This window comes from Takifugu flavidus, chromosome 2, assembly GCF_003711565.1.
Source record: "Takifugu flavidus isolate HTHZ2018 chromosome 2, ASM371156v2, whole genome shotgun sequence".
Classification (NCBI taxonomy): Eukaryota; Metazoa; Chordata; class Actinopteri; order Tetraodontiformes; family Tetraodontidae; genus Takifugu; species Takifugu flavidus.
Window position 1 is genome coordinate 407,614 of NC_079521.1, and position 23,979 is coordinate 431,592.

Below are 23,979 nucleotides of genomic sequence, written 5' to 3' on the forward strand. Positions count from 1 at the left end.
GGCAGGAACGTGCGCGTTTGATCACCTTTCTCCTGTAAATAGGGTTTAAATGCTGCAGCTGCTTCTCTGAACACGTCCAAACCGCAGTCACGTGACTCGCCAGAGGAGCTAATCAGCAAGAACTTCGCGTCATTTTTCCAAAATAAAACCAGTTGGTTTTTGGAGACTCTAAATACTCGAAAACAGGCCAAAGGGGGAGATTCGCTCCGGTTTAGAACAGGAGTCGCCGCACTTCCCGGGACATGACGTCAGAGCTGCGCCAGGTAAACGGCACACCTGTACCTGCGCCGTCCTGACGCACCGCGGTCTCACGCACGGACGGACAGACGGACGGAAGTGGGGATCAAAGATGAGACGCAGTTAACGAGCTCCTGAAGATCCTGAAGGTCCTGAAGATGAGGCGCGAAGGTGGACTCATGGGTTGAACCTATTCTCGAGGGAACACCACGTTAGACTGCTGACATGTGCAACAGGACCGAGGTAAACACGCGCGCGCGCACATATCCACCAACGTTTAGTAACAGAGGTTTATGCAGTCTGGAGGAAAAGGTGTTCAGCCCTGTTCCTTCTGTTATCTGAGCTGAACGGGGGAACAGTTGGGGGGAACCTGTTTCTTCTGGTTCCTCATGAGCTACTTTGGCCTTTCATCGTCTCTTTACACATTAATGTCTCTTTTCTTTTGGCTAATCACCTACTGGAACCTTTGCATGTTGTTTTTGACACAAACTCAAGAGTCGCGTGACTGTCTCCAACGTCAGTGTCGTGTTGTGAGGGCTCGGGTCAAAGGAAAACCTGTTTCCCTCTCAGGGTGGGTCCCTCTCAGGGTGGGTCCCACCCAGGCCTGAAGTTCCATGTGTGACGTGAGTCCAGGAGGTTGAACCTTATCTGCCTGATAATCTATATTATAAATGGCAGCGAGGCCTGTAAACACCTGAGAGACGACCCAGAGAAAACAGGCGAATGTTGTGGCAGGTCCGGACCTGCATACGCCTGTAAACCTGTTGGAAGAAGACCGGGCTGGTCCTTTCGTTTGAGCTTTAAAAAGAAAGAAAGATCCTGTAAAAGAGTGAACTGAATACACGTGTGAAGTCGTGTGTCACCTGTGGTTTCCAAGATTTGGAACATTTTTAGCTCCATTTGAATTATGTTGGTTTGATGTTCAAATTCTGTCAGAAACTCTCGGTAGGGTTGAATTTTGGACTCAAGAGGCAGGTAAACCAGTCCTACCAGGTGGAGAAACAGGCTTTCAGCAAGGAAACTGGCCCCCCAAGGCCGGATCTACCTGGTTAGACAGAAAACCCAAACTCCAACATGGAGCCAGAGCTGTATTCTGCTGGGTGCTGAAGCTCTGACCCACCCTCACCGGTCCTCTCTGGCCCCAACCCTAACGATTCCTATAGGTCTATATGGTAACATTTCAGTCCGACCCCCCCTCCCTGTGTCTGTAGCCTTTAGTCAACAGACCAGGAACCGTCAGCTGCAGCCGTTTCCTCATGATTGTGTCCCGACTGGTCACAGTTTAGAGACGGACTCTCAAGTCTTCATCATGAAATGAGCTACCTGAGGTGAGTTCCCCCCTCAGCTGGGGGCCACAGCCAGAAATCAAGGTTTTTACTGCTTTTTAAAGGTAGCCAGAAGAAAAGAGAGGGAACGATGGCAGGAACGTCCTCTGTCCTGCTACATCCTGTCAGAGGTCGCCATGTTAAAACCACATTAGTCCGGATCAGAAGGGCCATTTACCTGGACCACTTTCATCACTTCATGGCAATGACATGACCTGGAACCAGCGATCCCAGAGTCCGTTTTTAACTGTGACCCAGAGGACAGACGAAGCCAGAACAGAGAGCAGTTCTTTTTGTCTGAGAAGATCATGAGTGCTGCTTCTTCTGAGAAGCGGTTCGTCAGGTCTGGAACGTTGGGAAGGGGGGCAGAGACGGCTCGAGCCAGTCTGGAAAAGCCTTTATGGGTTCATTTATTTTGCTGAGTCCTGATTTAGCATTGAAAATGGTGATATGAAGGATGTTTTTAAGGATGTTCTCTGCTTGTGCTTTAGCTCCTGACCCGTCTCTCTTTTAAAAGGAACGCTTTGAGCTTTGGAGCAGACGGAAGGATGGAAGCAGTGACCCTCTCCTGCCTTCACTGGTACGGATATTTATTACTATTAAAGGGTGATCTATCAGGCCACATCTAGAGCATAAAGCTCAGTGTGATTCATAACACCTTCAGATTTATTTAGATCATTTTGATAAGCACAGCTGATGCTTTACTAAGGCTTCTACTCATCTATACATTAAAGAGTAATGTCCTTGTGTACGTATGTGCCAGCTAAAGCAGAGTTGACGTCCTACCAGCGATACACCGTTGCCTTGACAGCTACGCTTTAGCTTTAGCTTTAGCTCCCGCTGACGTTTGGGAGCCTCCCAGTGATGACGCACAGTAACTGTTTAATGTGGGCGTGTCTTTGTGCAGCCAGCACAGAGGACATTTGATTACGTCCTGGTGGCCCACAAGCAGGAGGATGAAACGGACCAGAAGGCTCTGAGACAGACGGCCTTCATTCAACAACTGGAGAACAAAAACTTCAATGTCTCGGTGCGGCTGAACTGTCCAGATCTCCAAACACTGAACATGTGACTGAAACACGCGCTCTCCCAACCCCCCCTCGTAGAAAATCGTCCATGATGACAAAGTATTCTATGGTCTTCGTGCCCCATCTGAGATATTTGAAGAGTACCAGTATCTGCTCAAAGTTTCTGACTCCTGCAACTGGTGCGGAGATGTGAAGGGCGCCGTCACCCAGGCCACCAGGTAACGTGCACACACACCAGCACATTTGGGAGGCTAGTTGATGCATGGTCAGGTTTTCATTCAGTGGCCCCAGGCGTCGTTCTGTACCAGATCATTGACACGTAGATGTTAGCAACGAAGTCCTCGTCGTGTACCTGCCAGAGGGTTGAGAGGGGGCAAGAAAAGCCCCAAGAGTTGGAGTGAATAATGGAGGCTTTATGTCTGTGAAGGTTCTCGCTCCTCCAGGACCTGGTAATCCTGCTAGTTGAATCACAGCAGCCGTTAGCATTCCATGAAGACGTTTCACCTCTTATCCAGGAGCCTTCATCAGTTCTAACGGACTGTTGGGGAGTTCCAGGTTCTTCTGCTCTTCAGGAGCCATGAACACCTTTGGAGCTTCATTCACCTGGTGGTTGGTGGCTCCGCCCCTCATCATTAATGGGGTTGGTTAGTGGCCATGTGTGAAAGGCCTCTTCTCCTCCTGAGGAGGTTTTTCAATCCTGTACTGTAAACAGGTGAGAGGTGATGTCTCAGAGCCCCACCCCTGGTTAATGATGGTTAAAGATGATGATCGAGTGTCCTTTGTCCTTCAGATGCAGGTGAACTGTTGACTCCTGGCCTGAGGAGTTGGCTCTGTGAAGGGGTTGTGTTGTCTCCCCAATGGACAGGGCTATGTAAGGTAGTGTGGGCAGTCCAGTGCAGCGAGGGATGTCCAGACCTGGTACAGGTGTACAGGTGTACAGGTTTGGCCATCATTAACCAGAGGTGGGGCTCTGAGATGTCACCTCTCACCTGTTTAAAACACCTCCCCAGGAGGAGAAGAGGCCGTTCAGGGGTGGCCACTAACCCCATGTAGTCAGATTATAGAGGCTTTGTAATGTGGTCATTGTCAGTTTGTTGCACAGGATCCCGGTCAAACCAGGTCCAATTAAGTGTTTTACATAAGTGATGCTACTATTATTGTAGCGGCTGAAACTGTTAAGAATACTCATAACACATGATCAGCTTCCAAAAGAAGGACAGTTTGTCAAAGTTGTCTTTTAGGCGGTTGATAAGCGCTAAGATCAAAGGGACAGTGCTGGCCTTGAAGATCCCTCTGATACTGCAGGTGATCTTGGCGTTCCACAGGGTTTCGTATGCGGACCAATCCTTTTCACCCGAAACCCAAGCCTTTCACCCGAACCCTAACCCGGGGCACCCGAACCCGAACCGAACCCGGGGCACCCGAACCGAACCCGGGGCACCCGAACCCGAACCCGAACCCGGGGCACCCGAACCAAGCCGGGGCACCCGAACCCAAGCCGGGGCACCCGAACCCGAACCCGGGGCAAGAACCCAAGCCGGGGCACCCGAACCCGGGGCACCCGAACCCAAGCCGGGGCACCCGAACCCGAACCCGAACCCGGGGCACCCGAACCCAAGCCGGGGCACCCGAACCCGAACCCGGGGCACCCGAACCCGAAAACCGAACCGGGGCACCCGAACCCAAGCCGGGGCACGCGAACCCGGGACCCCGAACCCGAACCCGGGGCACCCGAACCCGAACCCGAAGCGGGGCACCGAACCCGAACCCGAACCCGAACCCGGGGCACCCAGACCCAAGCCGGGGCACGCGAACCCAAGGCGGGGCACCCGAACCCGGGGCACCCGAACCCGAACCCAAGCCGGGGAACGCGAACCCGAACCCGAACCCGGGGCACGCGAACCCGAACCCGAACCCGGGGCACCCGAACCGAACCCGAACCCGGGGCACCCGAACCCGAACCCGAACCCGGGGCACCCGAACCCGAACCCGAACCCGGGGCACGGGAACCCGAACCCGAACCCGGGGCACGCGAACCCGAACCCAACCCGGGGCACGCGAACCCGAACCCGAACCCGGGGCACGCGAACCCGAACCAAGCCGGGGCACCCGAACCCGAACCCGAACCCGGGGCACCCGAACCCGAACCCGAACCCGGGGCACCCCGAACCGAACCCGGGGCACGGGAAACCGAACCCAAGCCGGGGCACGGGAACCCGAACCCAAGCCGGGGCACCCGAACCCAAGCCGGGGCACCCGAACCCGAACCCAAGCCGGGGCACGCGAACCCGAACCCAAGCCGGGGCACCCGAACCCAAGCCGGGGCACCCGAACCCAAACGGGGCACCCGAACCCAAGCCGGGGCACGCGAACCCGAACCCGGGGCACGCGAACCCAACCGAACCCGGGGCACGAACCCGAACCCGAACCCGGGGCACGCGAACCCGAACCCAAGCCGGGCAACCCGAACCCGAACCCGGGGCACGCGAACCCGAACCCGAACCCGGGGCACGCGAACCCGAACCCAAGCCGGGGCACCCGAACCCGAACCGGGGCACGCGAACCGAACCCGGGGCACGCGAACCGACCCGAACCCGGGGCACCAGAACCAAGCCGGGGCACGGGAACCCGAACCAATCCGGGGCACCCGAACCCAAGCCGGGGCACGGGACCCGAACCCAAGCCGGGCACCCTAACCCAACCCGGGGCACCCTAACCCGAACCCAAGCCGGGGCACGCGAACCCGAACCCAAGCCGGGGCACCCGAACCCAAGCCGTCACCGAACCCTAACCCTAACCCTTTTCACTCTAACCCTAACCCTAACCCTTTTCACTCTAACCCTAACCCAATCCTTTTCACCCTAACCCTAACCCTTTTCACTCTAACCCTAACCCTAACCCTTTTCACTCTAACCCTAACCCAATCCTTTTCACCCTAACCCTAACCCAATCCTTTTCACTTTGTCCCAGCTTCATTTAGGACGTAATAAATGGAAGTGTGCCATCAGTTTTTATTGTATGCTGATGACACCCTGCTGTTTTATGTATAAAACCAGAAGAAATGAGCAGTTGGACAAATTAAGGCGTATCTTTTAAATAAAAACTATTAAATTACCTCAATGTTTGTTCTTATTAATTGGGCCAAAACTTGTACTAATTGCTCTGCAAATCAAACCCCTCAGGAACAGGAGCTAACCACATGGTCTAACAATCTTTTATGAGGATCTGTCCTCGGGGACGTCTAGGAGTCCTGTTTGTCCTGGCAATAAGGAATTCCCAAGATTAGGGGAATGCTGACTGCTCCCCCCAAGGGTTCCACCTAAAGATACAAGAGACAAATGAGTACTTAATATTGGGATAAGGGGGAGAACTCACCCCTTTGTCAGTCACCCACCTGTTGTACCTGTGTCCCACTGCTGCAGATCTAATATTAACGTCTCCTCTTTCTCAGGATCCGACTGGTCAACTTCATCGTTAATGAGACCTTCATCAACACAGGAGGTGAAGCATCATGCCAGAGGCCAAAGCTTCGTGGCTACTGAGTAGAAAGGTGATAATGCTGCTCTGCTTCTCTCCAGAGAATCTGAAGGAGCTGCTCATGAAGGGCGTGTTTGAAACCATGTTCTGTCTCCATGAGGTGAGTCAGCAGCTTTTAACCAGTCCAGATATCTGCTCATGTTCAGAATGAGTTCACCCTCTCTGACAGGAGACTAGTTAGTAGCGTATAGTGCGGTGTGATAGTAGTCTCCCCTGTCCCGGTCTTGTGTTGCTTTAGCTGAACCCGGTTGTAGCTTTGATGTGCTGAGTGATCTGCAACGTTGTAGCCATGAAGGGTTCAGAGCGCAACATCAAGAGTCTGCTGGCACCTCTGAGACGGTCACCAGCTAGAACCAAGAATATCTATATATATATACAGTATATATATATATATATATAGTTATATCTTCGACCAGCTCAATACTAACGTGCTTGTTGGGGTCTCGAGCCCAAGAATTTTTTATTGGCCCGTTCAGGTTTTTTTTTTTTTTTTCAAAACCAAAATGATCAAAGTAACACTTTGATTAATCAGATGAATAATTTAATCAGATGAGTAGACAGGTAATAAAATCTAATCAAAGTAATAAAAACCTAACTGAGACAGTCTGGCCCAGGTAACTCGGTCTGTGGCTATTAGGAAGGACAGAAGCGCCATCAGGCAACTGTCTCTTGACTCTTGACCTCTGACCTCCTGCAGGGTTTTGATGTGTTGAAGTGAAGCCCCAGGTACTAGCATGTTCTGCTCACACCAGCTGACACACTCCCTGGTTTTAAGTTATTCCCGACCTGGTTCGGGGGTCCTCCAGCTATCTGTGGAGGGCGTCAGATGTAGTAGTGGGGCTGCAGCCAACCACATCGGACACACAGTCCTGTAGGGTCTGTTGGGGAGGTGGTCCATGGTCCATGTAGCCATCAGGTCACAGACCCCTCTTTTCTCTATTTCAGCACCACCCAGGAGCAGGGTCAGGGTTAGGTAGTGGTGGGGGGGAGGATTAGAGGCCATAGAGGAGGTGCTGGAAGATGTCCCTGCCCCAGAGAAGGTAGCAGGGTGGGCAGGATGGTGACAGGCTGGTCTGTGCTCAGGATGGAGCTGGGGGAACTTGCCAGCCCAGGTCTGCTTTTACCTTGATCTGATGTGGTTTTGAGTCCTCTCCTGACCCCATCCTGGTGTTGCTTTGCTGCTGGTGGTCCTCCGTCTTCCTCCTGCAGCCATTTTGGATCTTTTATTAAAATCCCTCTACACACTCATTGATTCTTCAACTTTTCGTGTTGCTTCCTGTTGTTGAGGGAAAACCAGCATTTATGATGTGATGTTCCACCGTTCACAGAAAAAGAAGCAGAAGAAACTGAAGAAGAAGTGGGCTCGATGGTCGGCGCTCTTCACAGGCCAGCCATTCAACGATGTCAAGTCAGTCTGGGATTGTCTCTAGTTAACCCTCGAGTCCACAATGGGGGATTCTTCTCCACAGACCAGACAGAACAGCCAGAACAGCCAGAACAGCCAGAACAGCCAGAACAGCCAGAACATGGACCAGCCAGAACAGCCAGAACAGCCAGAACAGCCAGACCAGCCAGAACAGCCAGAACAGCCAGAACAGCCAGACAGCCAGAACAAGGACCAGCCAGAACAGCCAGAACAGCCAGAACAGTCAGAACAGCCAGAACAGCCAGAACAAGGACCAGCCAGAACAAGGACCAGCCAGAACAGCCAGAACAGCCAGAACAGCCAGAACAGCCAGAACAAGGACCAGCCAGAACAGCCAGAACAGCCAGAACAGCCAGCAGAACAGCCAGAACAGCCAGAACAAGGACCAGCCAGAACAGCCAGAACAGCCAGAACAGCCAGACCAGAACAGCCAGAACAGCCAGAACAAGGACCAGCCAGAACAGCCAGAACAGCCAGAACAGCCAGAACAGCCAGAACAGCCAGAACAAGGACCAGCCAGAACAGCCAGGGGAGGGGAGAGGAGAGGAGAGGAGAGGAGAGGAGAGGAGAGGAGAGGAGAGGAGAGGAGAGGAGAGGAGAGGAGAGGAGGGGAGGGGAGGGGAGAGGAGGAAAAATGAAATCCGAGATGCTTCTGTATGTGAGCGACTTGTGGCTGAATGTCCCGCCAGGTCCTATTTTGGAGAGAAGGTGGCCCTGTACTACCTGTGGCTGGGCTGGTACACCTGGCTGCTGGTTCCAGCTGCCATTTTGGGTGTCGTCATCTTCCTGTATGGACTTGCCTTCTTCAACACTAATCCGCTCATGTAAGATGTCCACTGTTAATAATTCTTTGAGGCTTCTCAAGGTGATCCACAATGTGCTGGCCGGAGCCCCCTTTGTCCCCCGTCCCTGAGTTAGAGGTTCTAATATGGACGCACATACGGAGTGGTGCTGGTGGACTCACTGATCTCTCCCATGTTAGAATTCTGAGGTCCACACTGATCAAATGGGTTCCTCCTGAACATGACGGGTTTCTTTCCTTTTCTGAGAGATCAGCTCAAAAATGTTCCTTTCTCTTGTTCTTTTGGTGCCAAAACACTGAAAGAGTCCAAACTTACTGTGTCCACAGTCTGGAAGTGTGTGAGTCCAGCGTCATCATGTGTCCTCGATGTGACAATATATGTAAAGTGTGGCAGCTGTCAGACACGTGCTCCTATGCTAAGGTAAGCTACCCTCTGCTAAGCTAAGCTACCCTCTGCTAAGGTAAGCTACCCTCTGCTAAGGTAAGCTACCCTCTGCTAAGGTAAGCTACCCTCTGCTAAGGTAAGCTACCCTATGCTAAGGTAAGCTACCCTCTGCTAAGGTAAGCTACCCTCTGCTGAGGTAAGCTACCCTCTGCTAAGGTAAGCTACCCTCTGCTAAGGTAAGCTACCCTATGCTAAGGTAAGCTACCCTCTGCTAAGGTAAGCTACCCTCTGCTACTCCTGTACGTTGGACCAGACCGGTGATTAAATCCTCTCTTGGTCCAGATCAGCCACTTGTTCGACAACGAGGGAACTGTTGCCTTTGCCATGTTCATGGCCATCTGGGGTGAGTCGCTCTGCTCCTCACTCTGCTCCCCGCTCTGCTCCTCACTTGCTCCTCGCTCTGCTCTTCGCTCTGCTCCTCGCTCTGCTCCTCACCTGCTCCTCGCTCTGCTCCTCACTTGCTCCTCGCTCTGCTCTTCGCTCTGCTCCTCGCTCTGTTCCTCGCTCTGCTCCTCACCTGCTCTTCACTCTGCTCCTCACCTGCTCCTCACTCTGCTCCTCGCTCTGCTCCTCACCTGCTCCTCACCTGCTCCTCACTTGCTCTTCACTCTGCTCCTCGCTCTTCCTCACCTGCTCCTCACCCGCTCCTCACCCGCTCCTCGCTCTGCTCCTCACCTGCTCTTCACTCTGCTCCTCACCTGCTCCTCACTTGCTCTTCACTCTGCTCTTCACTCTGCTCCTCACCTGCTCTCGCTCTGCTCCTCACTGCTCTTCACTCTGCTCCTCACCTGCTCCTCGCTCTCCTCCTCACTCTGCTCCTCACCCGCTCCTCGCTCTCCTCTTCACTCTGCTCTTCGCTCTGCTCTTCACTCTGCTCCTCACCCGCTCCTCACCTGCTCCTCGCTCTGCTCCTCACCTGCTCTTCACTCTGCTCCTCACCTGCTCCTCGCTCTGCTCCTCACTCTGCTCCTCACCTGCTCTTCGCTCTGCTCTTCACTTGCTCCTCACATGCTCCTCACTTGCTCTTCACTCTGCTCTTCACTCTGCTCCTCACCTGCTCCTCGCTCTGCTCCTCACCTGCTCCTCACTTGCTCTTCACTCTGCTCTTCACTCTGCTCCTCACCTGCTCTTCGCTCTGCTCTTCACTCTGCTCCTCACCCGCTCCTCACTGCTCCTCGCTCTGCTCCTCACCCGCTCCTCACCTGCTCTTCACTTGCTCCTCACCTGCTCCTCGCTCTGCTCCTCACTCTGCTACTCACTGTGCTCTCGCTTGCTCTTCACTCTGCTCCTCACCTGCTCCTCACTTGCTCTTCACTCTGCTCTTCACTCTGCTCCTCACCTGCTCCTCACCCGCTCCTCACTGCTCCTCGCTCGATGCTCCTCACTGCTCTTCACTCTGCTCCTCACCGCTCCTCACTTGCTCTTCACTCTGCTCCTCACCTGCTCCTCGCTCTGCTCCTCACCTGCTCTTCACTCTGCTCCTCACCTGCTCCTCGCTCTCCTCTCACCCTGCTCCTCGCTCTGCTCCTCACCCGCTCCTCACCTGCTCCTCGCTCTGCTCCTCACCTGCTCCTCACTGCTCCTCACCTGTCCTCGCTCTGCTCCTCACCGCTCCTCACCTGCTCCTCACTTGCTCCTCACCCGCTCCTCACTCTGCTCCTCACCTGCTCCTCGCTCTGCTCCTCACCTGCTCCTCGCTCTGCTCCTCACCCGCTCCTCACCCGCTCCTCACCTGGTCCTCGCTCTGCTCCTCACCTGCTCCTCGCTCTGCTCCTCACCTGCTCTTCACTCTGCTCCTCACCTGCTCCTCACCTGCTCCTCACCTGCTCCTCGCTTCCTCCTCAACTGCTCCTCACCTGCTCCTCACCTGATCCTCGCTCTGCTCCTCGCTCTGCTCCTCACCTGCTCCTCACCTGCTCCTCGCTCTGCTCCTCACCTGCTCTTCACTCTGCTCCTCACCTGCTCCTCGCTCTCCTCCTCACCCTGCCCTCACCTGCTCCTCGCTGTGTCTCCAGCCACGCTGTTCCTGGAGCTGTGGAAGAGACACCGGGCCAGACACGTCTCGGAGTGGAAGGTCTATGACTGGTGTGAAGAGGAGGTAACGACACCTTTATTACCGTGTTATTGATCTTTTTAAAGGTGTAGGCCAAAGGCAGCCATACTGCCCCCTGCAGGCTCGGAGGGTTTGGAGACCTTTTCCACTCCTGACCTCCCTCTAATATTCTGCAATAATAACGTGGACGGTTGTAATTACTATCATTGCTATTACACGGTAATAGCCTTTAACATGTGTCACCTGTGCTGTGTTGACAGGAGGAGCTGATTCTCGACATCGTCAATGATCCCAACTGCAAGCCCCGACATTTCCAACACTCCTACCTGCGCAGCGCAGTGGTCCTGGTGCTGGTGACGCTCATGGTAGGAGACCGTTCGTTCATAGTTAATAACCTCGGACCGCGTTGCACTTGGGGCTGAAGCCGCTTGCGTGGGCACCTGCTTGTGTTCCAGCTCATGCTGATCATCGGACTGGCTCAGGCCCTGGTGGTGTTCCGGGTCATTGCGGCCCCCCTGATGTCAGAGAGCAGCTGGGCCTTCATCAGGGACCACGCCAACACCGTGGCCGTGACGCTGGGGGCCGTGCTCCATTACCTCACCATTCAGCTCATGACTCGGGTACGTGGTTGAGTCCCTGAGACCAGCAGATCCAAAGGGTCCCGCTGGTAAACTGGACTGAATTCATATTGAGGAGATGATGAAAACTATTACTGGCTTTGCTCAGTGTTATTTTGGTGAGGCTTTCACATTTGGGCTGGGTTGTTACAGCTGAAACAGTATCAGGCCAGGAAAGAGGACCGTGTGGTCCCCTTGGTCCAGGAGTCTTTGGCCAGTTAGATGTAGGACCAGGACGTTGGGAAAAACCTGGTCAGCCAGCTTGAACGCCTAATTTCCTTCTAAGCTAAAAATGTATGTTTAGTGTGTGTAGTTGAAAATGAAAGGAACCTTCTGAGGATCAGAACCTCTGCTAGATGTCCAGGGTTAGGGTTGGAGCTGGTCAGCCCACAGAAACCAGCCCAACGTTGTCCTGTTGCTTCATCCCCAGGTGAACCGCTGGGTGGCCTTCAAGCTCTGTGAAATAGGTGAGCATCAGAAGCAGCATGTGAGCAGAGCCCGGCTGCTTCAGCCTAATGTTCCTCACGTGTCTCCAGAGAAGACCAACTCCTTCGCTGCTACGGAGAGGAGCTTCACTGTCAAGATGTTCACGTTCCAGTTCTTCACTCTCTTCTCTTCACTCTTCTACGTGGCCTTCTTCCTGGGCAGGTACACCTGATCGGTTATTGTGATATCCCTCACACACACACACACTCACACACACACACACACTCACACACACTCACACACACACTCACACTCACACTCACACTCACACACACACACACACACACACACACACACACACACACACACACACACACACACCACACACACACACACACACACACGTGTGGTTTCTCTGGCAGGATAAATGGACATCCAGGAAACTACATGCGAATTGCTCGCTGGAGGCTGGAGGAGGTGAAGAGACTTTTTTAGATTTGTTTTCTAGAATCCACCAAGAGTTGCTTCCACATGTTAATGTGAACATCTGGTTCCTGCAGTGTCACCCCAGTGGCTGTTTGACGGACCTCTTCATCCAGATGTTTGTAATCATGCTTCTCAAACAGACTCTCAACAACATCTTTGAATTCACTGTGCCGTGAGTGCTTCCTCCCATAGACCCTAGCCCTCCTCCCATAGACCCTAGCCCTCCTCCCATAGACCTAGCCCTCCTCCCAGAGACCCTAACCCTCACTCTCCCATAGACCCTAGCCTCCTCCCAGAGACCCTAGCCCTCCTCCCAGAGACCCTAGCCCTCCTCCCAGAGACCCTAACCCTCACTCTCCATAGACCCTAGCCCTCCTCCCAGAGACCCTAGCCCTCCTCCCAGAGACCCTAGCCCTCCTCCCAGAGACCCTAACCCTCACTCTCCATAGACCCTAGCCTCCTCCCAGAGACCCTAGCCCTCCTCCCATAGACCCTAGCCCTCCTCCCAGAGACCCTATCCACCCTCCCATAGACCCTAGCCCTCCTCCCAGAGACCCTAACCCTCACTCTCCCATAGACCCTAGCCCTCCTCCCAGAGACCCTAGCCCTCCTCCCAGAGGCCCTAGCCCTCCTCCCAGAGACCCTAGCCCTCCTCCAAGAGACCCTAGCCCTCCTCCCATAGACCCTCACTCTCCCATAGACCCTCGCCCTCCTCCAGAGACCCTAGCCCTCACTCTCCCAGAGACCCTATCCACCCTCCCATAGACCCTAGCCCTCCTCCCAGAGACCCTAGCCCTCCTCCCATAGACCCTAGCCCTCCTCCCAGAGACCCTAGCCCTCCTCCCATAGACCTAGCCCTCCTCCCATAGACCCTAGCCCTCCTCCCAGAGGCCCTAGCCCTCCTCCCATAGATCCTAGCCCTCCTCCCAGAGACCCTAGCCCTCACTCTCCCAGAGACCCTATCCACCCTCCCATAGACCCTCGCCCTCCTCCCATAGACCCTCGCCCTCCTCCCAGAGACCCTATCCACCCTCCTCCCAGAGACCCTCACCCTACCAGCGCAACACCCCCACCTGAAAAATCCCTCTTTTGCCTTTTCAGCTGGGTGAAAAACTGTCTGAGGAGAAACACTGCCAATAAGCTGCAGAGGAAGTGTGGCCAGTGTTACAGGAAGGCCTGTCGTGATGAGCAGGGCTGTGTGGAACCATGTGACATCTGCAAACTCCAGGACTGGTTACGCAACTACCACATGGCCGACACTGATGCCTTCAGCCTGTTCAATGAGTTCCTGGAGATGGGTGAGTCCATGCCGCCGCCCTCCCGTTTTGAGCTGGACCTCTTGAGGAGTGTGACTAAATGTAGTCCACCAAGAGGGTCCAGCAGCGTGGTCGCCATGTGGAGGCTTTAAACAGAGTCTGTTGCAGTGATGCAGTTCAGCTTCACCACCATATTTGTGGCAGCCTTCCCTCTGGCTCCTCTGCTCGCCCTCATCAACAACATCTTTGAGATCCGCCTGGACGCCATCAAAATGGTCCGGCTGGAGCGGCGGATGGTCCCGAGGAAGACCAACGACATCGGTGAGACCGGCACCTGTTTCCTGTGGCAGCTGCCGAGTTAACGTTGACCGTCCGCTTGGTGTGTTCAGGTATCTGGACCAAGGTGCTGGAGGCCATCGGAGTGTTAGCGGTGATTGCTAACGGCCTGGTCATCGGCGTGTCGTCGGACTTCATCCCGCGCCTGGTCTACCGTCACCAGTACGGCCCCTGCGCTGCTGGAAGGCCCAACACACAGTCAGTGGCGTCTCGGCCGTCAGCAGCTGCCACATCTGCCACCATCTGCCCCGTTAATGCCCCTGAATGTTGTGTTTGCAGCTGCATGCAGGGCTACATTAACGACACTCTGTCTACCGCCCTGCTGTCACACCCGGCGGTCAGGAGGGACTTTTTAGCCCAGCAGATGGTGACGGAGGGCGGCCTGAACGTGACCCAGTGCAGGTGAGGAGCTGCTGCTCTCGGCCACGCTGGTGCCCACCTGACGGCCACGCTGGTGCCCACCTGACGGCCTTGTGTGTTTGCAGCTACAGGGACTATCGCAGCGGCGCCGACTACACGCTCACCTCCCAGTTCTGGTTGGTCTTGGCCGTGCGCTTCGCTTTCGTCGTCCTCTTTGAGGTTTGTGTGCTTTGAGGAGTCCTGACGGAGGCGGCCGGTCCGGTCTAAAGTCTCTCCCGTCTCCACTCAGCACGTGGTGGTGGTCTGCAAGTTCGTGGCAGCGTGGTTTGTCCCCGACAACCCCATCAAGGTCAAGAACGACCGGCTGCTGGACAAACTGGATCGACTGAAGGAAGAACTCCAGTAAGTCAGCACCGTTCTGATCCATCTCTGCTCCGGTCAAGCGGGCAAATACGAGAACACAGTGGATCTGATTTATTCAGCCGAAACAGTGTTCCGGTCCCACCCTGGGAGTTGGGCTCTGGATGCTAATGGGCTAACTGGTTAGCACACGTTAACCACACATACGAGGAGCTCCAAGTCTTTGGAAAGCCTCCCGTCACGTCATCGCTGTTTGTTCTTAATTCCAGAGGAATGACGCGGAGCAGATCGACAGAGGTGTGACCTCAGGAGCAGCTTCTCCCCAGGGATCCACCCAGGGATCCACCCCAGACGGATCAGATCTTCAGTGCTGTTGATTTCACAGCCTAAAGCGGACCTCATTTTGACAGGAACTAAAAGGTTTTTGTGCTCTGAATGATCAAAGACAGATCAAAGACAGAGGAACAGCCCCCCCAGGAGCGTCCTCACGGGGGGGCAAGTGTTCTACCTCCAGTATCAGAACGAGGTTTGGACAATCAAATGTTCGATTACGTGTAGATTTTAAGGCGGCTCCGCTCCGACCAGGAACCAGAACTGATGTCAGCTTTGGTTCCACAATGTGAATGAAATAAAAGTCAATGTTTTACTGAAGCAGAACCTGGTTGGAGCTGCTGGACCCTGGTGAGCAGCAGCTGCTGGGGCTCCTTCACACATTTATTCCGTCCGTGGCGGCGCAACATTTACATTTAGTGTTCATTAAGAATACACTTTTATAATTACAAACCCAAAAATATCAGCGTGGAGAAAGACGGGAGGTCAGGTGGGGTCATAAGGTGCCAAGAACCATGAGCAGAACATCAGACGAGCAACTGTCCAGCAGGCAGAAGATGGTTTCTCAGTCATGTGTGAACCCGACTCATCTGCTCAGAGGACAGGTCGTCCTGGTGGTCCATCAGTGAGGAAGGAGATGTCCTCAAGTGTCTCCTGGTCTCTGTCAGTGATGGTTCCTCCAGGAAGCCTCAGCTGGACGTGTCCCTCAGGATCACAGGTCAATGGTTCCTCCAGGAAGCCTCAGCTGGACGTGTCCCTCAGGATCACAGGTCAATGGTTCCTCTCACCTTAAACTTCTTAGCAGAGCGCTCGCTGGCACGCTGCTCAAACCTGCTGCCGTAGATGAAGGAGGTGAAACCACCCATCTCCAAGGAAAAGACACTGTTTCTTTTTGGGATCACTAGAAGACACAAAGATGAACATCAGCCAGCTGAAGCAGCAGCAGGAAGCAGCAGCAGGAGGCAGCAGGAAGACGGAAGCAGCAGCAGGAGGCAGCAGGAAGAAGGAAGCAGCAGCAGGAGGAGGCAGCAGCAGCAGGAGGCAGCAGGAAGAAGGAAGCAGCAGGAAGAAGGAAGCAGCAGGAAGAAGGAAGCAGCAGCAGAGGCAGCAGCAGGAGGAGGCAGCAGCAGGAGGCAGCAGGAAGACGGAAGCAGCAGCAGGAGGCAGCAGGAAGAAGGAAGCAGCAGCAGGAGAGGCAGCAGCAGCAGGAGGCAGCAGGAAGAAGGAAGCAGCAGCAGCAGGAGGAGGCAGCAGCAGCAGGAGGCAGCAGGAAGAAGGAAGCAGCAGGAAGAAGGAAGCAGCAGGAAGAAGGAAGCAGCAGCAGGAGGCAGCAGCAGGAGGAGGCAGCAGCAGGAGGAGGCAGCAGCAGGAGGAGGCAGCAGCAGCAGGAGGCAGCAGGAAGAAGGAAGCAGCAGGAAGAAGGAAGCAGCAGGAGGCAGCAGCAGGAGGAGGCAGCAGCAGCAGGAGGCAGCAGCAGGAGGAGGCAGCAGCAGCAGGAGGCAGCAGGAAGAAGGAAGCAGCAGGAAGGAGGCAGCAGCAGGAGGAGGCAGCAGCAGCAGGAGGCAGCAGCAGGAGGCAGCAGCAGCAGGAAGAAGGAAGCAGCAGCAGGAAGCAGCAGGAAGAAGGAAGCAGCAGCAGGAAGAAGGAAGCAGCAGCAGGAAGCAGCAGCAGGAAGAAGGAAGCAGCAGCAGGAGGCAGCAGCAGCAGGAGGCAGCAGCAGGAGGCAGCAGCAGCAGGAGGCAGCAGCAGGAGGCAGCAGCAGCAGCAGGAAGCAGCAGCAGCAGCAGGAGGCAGCAGCAGCAGCAGGAGGCAGCAGGAGGCAGCAGCAGGAGGCAGCAGCAGGAGGCAGCAGCAGGAGGCAGCAGCAGCAGGAGGCAGCAGGAGACAGCAGCAGGAGGCAGCAGGAGGCAGCAGCAGGAGGCAGCAGCCCCCCACGCTGCACGTTGCCGCCCCCCTGTGGTGACGCTGCTACAGACCGACGCCTCCAACCAGCAGCCAGGGATTCATAAAAGAACCACCTTTGACTGGAGCAGGTCTGGGAGCCCAGTAGGGACCAGTGGGGGGGGTGGACCAGAGCCAGGGGTCCCTGGTGACCACGGCCCTCCTCCTGGGGGGTTCCTCTCTACACGCTGAGCTTTATTCAGATGAAACGAGACCAACCTTTCACTTTGTTTTCCTTTGTGATGATTTTGAAGACGTGCTTGAACTCCTGGACCAGGATCCCCGTGGTCCCGACATAGGAGGGGCATCTGGAGCGAACCACTGCAGCAGGAGGGAAAGGGACTCGTTAGAGTTCCTCGTGCACGAGCAAAATAACGAAGGTTTGTCCATGAAGCGCTGTAACGAAGGACTGGAGGACATGAAGATCCTGATGAACAGAGGAGGGAATGAGCTCAGTGAGGACCTCAAATGTACCAAGGTCCAGCAAAGTCGACTTTGTCCTTCAGTTCTGGTCCGACTGGTGAGACTGAACCATGAGGGCTGGAAGTCCATCAGGGAGCAGCTGAGGAGTCTTTGCTGGACCTTCACAGATCAACATGACCTGAGTACAGACCTGAGCACAGACCTGAGAGTGCAGACCCCCCAGAGTACAGACCCCAGAGTGCAGACCAGAGTACAGACCTATATGTACAGACCTGAGAGTGCAGACCTGAGAGTGCAGACCCCAGAGTACAGACCAGAGTACAGACCCCAGAGTACAGACCAGAGTACAGACCCCAGAGTGCAGACCTGAGAGTGCAGACCCCAGAGTACAGACCAGAGTACAGACCCCAGAGTGCAGACCTGAGAGTACAGACCCCAGAGTGCAGACCAGAGTACAGACCCCAGAGCGCAGACCCCAGAGCACAGACCAGAGTACAGACCTGAGAGTGCAGACCAGAGAGTACAGACCCCAGAGCGCAGACCAGAGTACAGACCCCAGAGCGCAGACCCCAGAGCACAGACCAGAGTACAGACCTGAGAGTGCAGACCAGAGAGTACAGACCCCAGAGCGCAGACCAGAGTACAGACCCCAGAGTACAGACCTGAGAGTACAGACCCCCCAGAGCGCAGACCCGAGAGTACAGACCAGAGTACAGACCTGAGAGTGCAGACCCCAGAGTACAGACCCCAGAGTGCAGACCTATAAGTACAGACCTGAGAGCACAGACCCCAGAGTACAGACCAGAGTACAGACCTGAGAGTGCAGACCCCAGAGTACAGACCAGAGTACAGACCTGAGAGCACAGCACCGTGGAGATCTGCTTTCAGAAGCTTCTGCTGCAGGAACTGGGGGCTGCTGCAACCACAGACAGAAGAGCAGCTGTGAGTGGGTGAGTTTAAAGAGTGCGGTAGTTTCCTGAGGGACTCGTTTACCTGGTGGGTTTCAGGCCACCGCACACGTCGGTGATGTACTGTCTCCAGAGGTGGTGCAGGGGGAGGAAGAGCTCGTACCTGGAGGTGGTCACACAGACGAGTCACCAACACTGATGGTTCTTCTGCAGGAGCTTTCAAACTGGTGACCAACCTCTGGTGCTCCGGCCTAATGGTGAAGAGCTTCATCCTCCGTTTCTGGGCGGCATTCATTCTGCTGCCTTTGCTTCTCCTCTTCACCTTCTCCTTCTTTGGTCTGGAGTACTCCAGCATCACGGCCTTGTAGCTCAGCGGGCTCGTTGCATCAGCTCCTCTGAAATTCCGAATGCTGCTCTTCAGGAACACCTGGGTGCTCGTCTCAGCCTGGGATCTGCTCTGAGACTGGAGATGAACAAAGATCCTGAATCGTCCTTGTTAATCCGGCTTTGATTACACACCGACTAACAACTGACAACAGACCCACAACGTCCACACTTCTATGTCCCATCAGGCCTCCTGAAAGGGCTCCCAGGAGCCCTGAGACAGGTGACTCCAGGAGGCAGCTCAGGAAGACCCACTACAGACGTGAGACAGGAAGGATCCCTTGGAGATACCAAAGCCCCAGTGACAGACGCCCTGAAGCAAAGCTACAGACGCTCCGGGCTCATAGAGGAGGGAGGCATCTTCATGAACATGAACTCTGATTCCTAATGAAACATCAGGGAAACTGAGGGCCAGACCAGAGAGAACCGGGCCAGACCAGAGAGAACCGGGCCAGAGAGCTGCAGGTTCAGCATTAATATATGGTAGAGGTCCAAGTGGTGCTGAGCGGCGACACTCCTCTCTCTTAATGTATAGAACATTTACATCACTCACTTACCTGTAAGCCAACAATCTTCCCCATTTCAAATGGAATCGTAGCTTGAACGAGTGATTCTGTTGAAGATTTCAGACATTTCTTCAGTTTAAGAACCGATAAGCTCGTATCTTGTATTTTAATACATCTTCTTCAGTTCTGAACAATGAGTTATTTTCGAAGCTATGTCAAAATGTTTTTAGAGAATCTCGAGGAGTTCAGCAACTACTGTAGAAAGGGCTCCAAATCGCCTGCGACGCGTTTTCATGTCTAAAGTACAGACTTTAATATGAACTGACCGGTCATCGCGTCGGTGCTGCGCCAGAAACTCCTGGAAACGTGTTTGTTCCGGGTTCTTCTTCTTCTGCTGCTGCTTTTCTTCTTCGCGTGTTCGTGTGCAGACGCCGATCGCCCTGTTGCTGCCCCCAGCGGTGAATCGGCGCATTAACGCAACAGCGCGTCACGTGGTCAGAGAAAAGGCGGATTCTTGCCTAAAAGAGTCCAGCGCGCAGCGCTTTGCGAGTGTTGAGGTATAAAATCGAACTTAGCTGAATGCCTGATGCCAAAGACTTTGTTTATTTTGTTACTATCTCTAATAATAATCTATTTATAGCACGTTGCTTTCAGATTAGCCTACTATCATGTTGATTTGGAATGGACAGCGCACTGCTGGGGTACCCTTGAGCAAGGAACCGAACCTCTAAATGGTCCCAGAGGGCCCTGCCATGAGCTGGGGCACCGGCCTCCACCTGGGACAGGTGTGTCCAGATGTGTGTGATGAAGAGCAGCCGTCTCAGCCACACGGAACGTTTCTTTCCTTTTATTTGACAATCAAAATGACAAAGGAAAAAATGCTTAAAAACTACATTTCCCTTCTTCTCCTCTTGTTTTTATGGAAACTATCAGTAAAACAAGCACATAAATATCCACCGAATACACAGAAACCCTCAGAACCCTGATTGGATGATTCATCAGTGAAATTATGGAATTATGAAGAATGAACGGCCTTTTCAGTCCACAGGAGCTTTGTTAAAGAGACTCTCACACGTGCACATCACGTGCGCATCACGTGCACATCACGTGCACATCTAGAAAATAAGTTTCCACCTTCGTGCCCAGTGGTCTGATGGGTTTTCCTCCTCCTCAAGCGTCACTTCAACCCCCAGCAGTTGCTGGACGGTTCTCAAACGTGTCGCTCCTCCAGAACCCTGAAGGGTCTGCTGGAATCCCACCGAGAGACTCGGACCTTTGATGGAGCATCCTGGACCAAGGCTGGGTGAGTCCCCCCTCCTCAGGAGGAGCGGACCACATCGCGACTCTGGGCGGTTCTCAGGGTCCATCATAAACTTTGGAGTAACGTTTGTTCTTCTGTCCTCACGTAGAAACAGCTTCAGCATCCGTTTGGTACCTGGGAGCTGTTCTACTGGACCTCACTGCTGCTTGTTCTGGTTCCTGTCCAGCACCTCCACACGATCTGGGTTTACTAATGAAGATGACCCAAATGTCAGCTGGTATCCTGGTTCTGATTCACTTCAGCAAGGTTGCTTTGTTCCTGGGCCACCGCTGGTCCTGTTCCTGGGCCAGCACTGGTCCTGTTCCTGGGCCTCGTAGCGCTGCTCTGACACGTGTCCCTGATCCTGGTCAGGACCTGGTCCAGCTTCATTTGGCCTGGACAGCCTGACTGAACAACGTGATTTGGGCTGAAGTTTGGGGCTTTTGTTTCAGAGTCTTTGAAACACCTCTTGGACTCCAACAACACAACTCTGGGACAAAGAGCTTCAGAGAGACCAAAAGAGTGACAAAAAGCAACAAAAGGCAACATAAAGCAACAAAAAGCAACAAAAAGTAACAAAAAGCAACAAAAAGTAACAAAAGGTAACAAAAGGTAAGATGTGAGGAAGCCCAAATGGAAGCAACACCAGAAATATGAACACATAACGTTCCACAGTTGTGTGAGTGTGTGAGTGTGAGTGTGTGTGTATGGGTGTGTGTGAGTGTGAGTGTGTGTATGGGTGTGTGTGTGTGAGAGTGTGAGTGTGTGTATGGGTGTGTGTGTGTGAGTGTGTGTATGAGTGTGTGAGTGTGAGTATGGGTGTGTGTGTGTGAGTGTGTGTGTATGAGTGTGTGAGTGTGAGTATGGGTGTGTGGTGTGTGTGTGTGTGTGTGTGGTGTGTGTGAGTGTGAGTATGGGTGTTGTGTGTGTGTGTGTGTGTATGAGTGTGTGAGTGTGAGTATGGGTGTGAGAGTGTGAGTATGGGTGTGTGTGTGTGTGTGTGTGTGTGTGGTGTGTGTGTGTGAGTGTGTGTATGTGTGTGTGTGTGTGTCAGCCCTGCAGGTTTAAGTGAGGGTGTTTGTGTAGCTGACAGAGCAGCTCCTCCTCGGTGGGCTCCTGGACCTGGGACCTGGAGGGAGGAGACCAGTCAGGACAGGGGTTAGGGTCAGGGACCAGGGTCAGGGACCAGGACAGAGACTGCAGCGACCGTGTGAACATACTTGAAGATCAGCTGGACGGAGGTTTCGTATCGGATCCTCTCCACATCTGTGTTGGAGCAGCTGTGGCTTCGGTCCCATCTGTAGATGAAGTTCTGCCAGAAACATTGATGAGGTCAGAAAGGTCCTGGAACCGGAGTGGACCAGGACCACGTGCTGGTGTCCCCCTGAGGAGGACCTGACGTATCGATCCTGACTTTAGCCACATTAACTGAGCTTCAGAGCAGAAGAACTCTGAGGTTCCTCTGGACCATCTTCCACCTGAGGACCACCTTTGATGACCATAATCTGATGACCACAACTTTAAACCTTAGACCCCAGCCCCCATGACCAGCAGGCCTTACTGGTTTACTGGCCTTACTGGTTTACTGGTTTTACTGGTTTTACTGGTTTACTGGTGAACTGACCTCCAGGATGAGAGCAACAAACAGGTTGACCCACATCACCGAGGACGTCAGCCACCAACACACGAAGTAGATCTTGGACCATCTGGAGAGAAGGAGGACACCTTCAAGCTCTTGTTGCTATGTAGCACACACACACACACACACACACCGTCACCCCCACACACACACCCTCACACTCACACCCCCCCCACCCTCACACACACACACCCCCCCCTCACACACACCCCCCCTCACACTGCCCCCCCCCCCCCCCCTCACACACACACCCTCACCCTGTGGTGTATCGGCTGTAGGCGTCCAGGAAGGCCTGCCAGTTGTTGACGATCATGACGTCGTACAGCAGAATGATGGAGGCCTGATGATGGAGGACACCTGTGGTTAGTCCTGTCCCTAACCCTGTCCCTAACCCTGTCCCTAACCCTGTCCTGAGGGCTTTTGTCCTGGAGCAGCTCAGCCTCTAGGCCAGAGCTCGTCCGCCCGTCCTACGAGGGCCACGATCCACACCTGCTTCTGTCCCCCCCAGTAGAAAGTGGGAGCTCTGGTGGAAGCAGTTGGTCTTACTGGTGTGTGGATGGTGGCCCTCGTTGGACCAGGTCAATGACCCCTGCTGTTGGGGGTTAGGGTTTCAGGGTCAGGGTCAGGGACAAGGGTGGGGACAGGAGCAGGAACAGGGACAGGGGCGGGAACAGGGGCAGGGACAGGGGCAGGGGTGGGGACAAGGGTGGGGACAGGGTCAGGGGTGGGGACAGGGGCAGGACCAGGAACAGTGACAGGGACAGGGCCAGGAACAGGGACAGGGCCAGGGACAGGGACAGGAACAGGGGCAGCAACAGGGACAGGAACAGGGACAGGGGCAGGGGCAGGGGCAGGGACAGAGCAGGGGCAGGGACAGGGACAGAGCAGGGCCAGGGGCAGGGACAGGGCCAGGGACAGGGCCAGGGACAGGGCCAGGGACAGGGGCAGGAACATGAGCAGGGACAGGGACAGGGCCAGGGACAGGGGCAGGGGCAGCAACAGGGCCAGGAACAGGGCCAGGAACAGGGACAGGGGCAGGGACAGGGGCAGGGACAGGGACAGGGACAGGGACAGGAACAGGAACAGGGGCAGGAACAGGGACAGGGCCAGGAACATGGGCAGGGACAGGGACAGGGACAGGAACAGGGACAGGGGCAGGGGCAGCAACAGGGCCAGGAACAGGGACAGGAACAGGGACAGGGGCAGGAACAGGGACAGGAACAGGGACAGGGGCAGGGACAGGGGCAGGGGCAGGGACAGGGGCAGGGGCAGGGGCAGGGGCAGCAACAGGGGCAGGGGCAGCAACAGGGCCAGGAACAGGGACAGGAACAGGGACAGGGACAGGGGCAGGGACAGGGGCAGGAACAGGGGCAGGAACAGGGACAGGAACAGGGACAGGGACAGGGGCAGGGGCAGGGGCAGGGGCAGCAACAGGGCCAGGAACAGGGACAGGGACAGGGGCAGGGGCAGGGGCAGCAACAGGGACAGGAACAGGGACAGGGGCAGGGGCAGGGGCAGCAACAGGGCCAGGAACAGGGACAGGGACAGGGACAGGGACAGGGGCAGGGACAGGGGCAGGGGCAGGGGCAGGGGCAGCAACAGGGCCAGGAACAGGGACAGGGACAGGAACAGGGACAGGGACAGGGACAGGAACAGGGACAGGGACAGGGACAGGGGCAGGGGCAGGGGCAGGGACAGGGACAGGGACAGGGGCAGGGGCAGGGGCAGGGGCAGGGGCAGCAACAGGGCCAGGAACAGGGACAGGAACAGGAACAGGGACAGGGACAGGGACAGGAACAGGGACAGGGACAGGGGCAGGGGAAGGGGCAGGGGCAGGGACAGGGACAGGGACAG

General features: G+C 55.0%; 3 protein-coding genes and 1 long non-coding RNA gene across 6 annotated transcripts in view; 1 reads left to right on the forward strand and 3 right to left on the reverse strand.

Moving 5' to 3' along the window:
* The first annotated feature begins 19 nt into the window (after nucleotides 1–19).
* LOC130518290 (anoctamin-9-like) lies at nucleotides 20–15,345 on the forward strand. Its single transcript, XM_057020768.1, has 24 exons — nucleotides 20–480; nucleotides 2,080–2,142; nucleotides 2,470–2,592; nucleotides 2,669–2,808; nucleotides 6,042–6,091; nucleotides 6,169–6,227; nucleotides 7,456–7,535; nucleotides 8,243–8,377; nucleotides 8,683–8,776; nucleotides 9,083–9,143; nucleotides 10,816–10,898; nucleotides 11,114–11,218; nucleotides 11,309–11,473; nucleotides 11,901–11,937; nucleotides 12,007–12,118; nucleotides 12,319–12,373; nucleotides 12,457–12,554; nucleotides 13,484–13,680; nucleotides 13,807–13,959; nucleotides 14,028–14,172; nucleotides 14,254–14,376; nucleotides 14,460–14,553; nucleotides 14,624–14,736; nucleotides 14,964–15,345. Exons 1-24 carry the CDS (start codon nucleotides 463–465, stop codon nucleotides 14,995–14,997), a joined length of 2,337 nt encoding a protein of 778 aa, XP_056876748.1. The 5' UTR covers nucleotides 20–462; the 3' UTR covers nucleotides 14,998–15,345.
* On the reverse strand, nucleotides 10,538–12,612 carry LOC130518316 (uncharacterized). Its single transcript, XR_008947989.1, has 3 exons — nucleotides 12,274–12,612; nucleotides 10,794–12,190; nucleotides 10,538–10,623 (listed from the first exon to the last, which is right to left on the reverse strand). It is a non-coding gene; the product is annotated as an uncharacterized LOC130518316 (long non-coding RNA).
* Nucleotides 15,336–19,632, reverse strand: pop4 (POP4 homolog, ribonuclease P/MRP subunit). Of its 3 annotated transcripts, XM_057020794.1 has the most exons (8): nucleotides 19,513–19,625; nucleotides 19,238–19,293; nucleotides 18,533–18,759; nucleotides 18,382–18,459; nucleotides 18,243–18,304; nucleotides 17,185–17,286; nucleotides 15,795–15,925; nucleotides 15,336–15,742 (listed from the first exon to the last, which is right to left on the reverse strand). In XM_057020794.1, the coding sequence occupies exons 1-8, from the start codon at nucleotides 19,517–19,519 to the stop codon at nucleotides 15,737–15,739; spliced, it is 669 nt and encodes a 222-aa protein (XP_056876774.1). In that variant the 5' UTR covers nucleotides 19,520–19,625; the 3' UTR covers nucleotides 15,336–15,736. The 3 variants fall into 3 exon arrangements, with proteins under 3 accessions (XP_056876774.1, XP_056876759.1, XP_056876767.1); XM_057020779.1 differs by having other exon boundaries at nucleotides 15,336–15,925; nucleotides 17,185–17,392; nucleotides 19,513–19,632; XM_057020787.1 differs by having other exon boundaries at nucleotides 15,336–15,925; nucleotides 19,513–19,623.
* A 1,845-nt stretch (nucleotides 19,633–21,477) lies between these two features.
* The window catches only part of tpcn2 (two pore segment channel 2), a 15,868-nt gene continuing 13,366 nt past the window's right edge, over nucleotides 21,478–23,979 (reverse strand). The window contains 4 exon segments of the mRNA XM_057020461.1: nucleotides 21,478–21,615; nucleotides 21,707–21,798; nucleotides 22,111–22,192; nucleotides 22,383–22,465. Of these exon segments, the coding sequence (XP_056876441.1) occupies nucleotides 21,537–21,615; nucleotides 21,707–21,798; nucleotides 22,111–22,192; nucleotides 22,383–22,465 (336 nt within the window). The 3' untranslated portion in view covers nucleotides 21,478–21,536.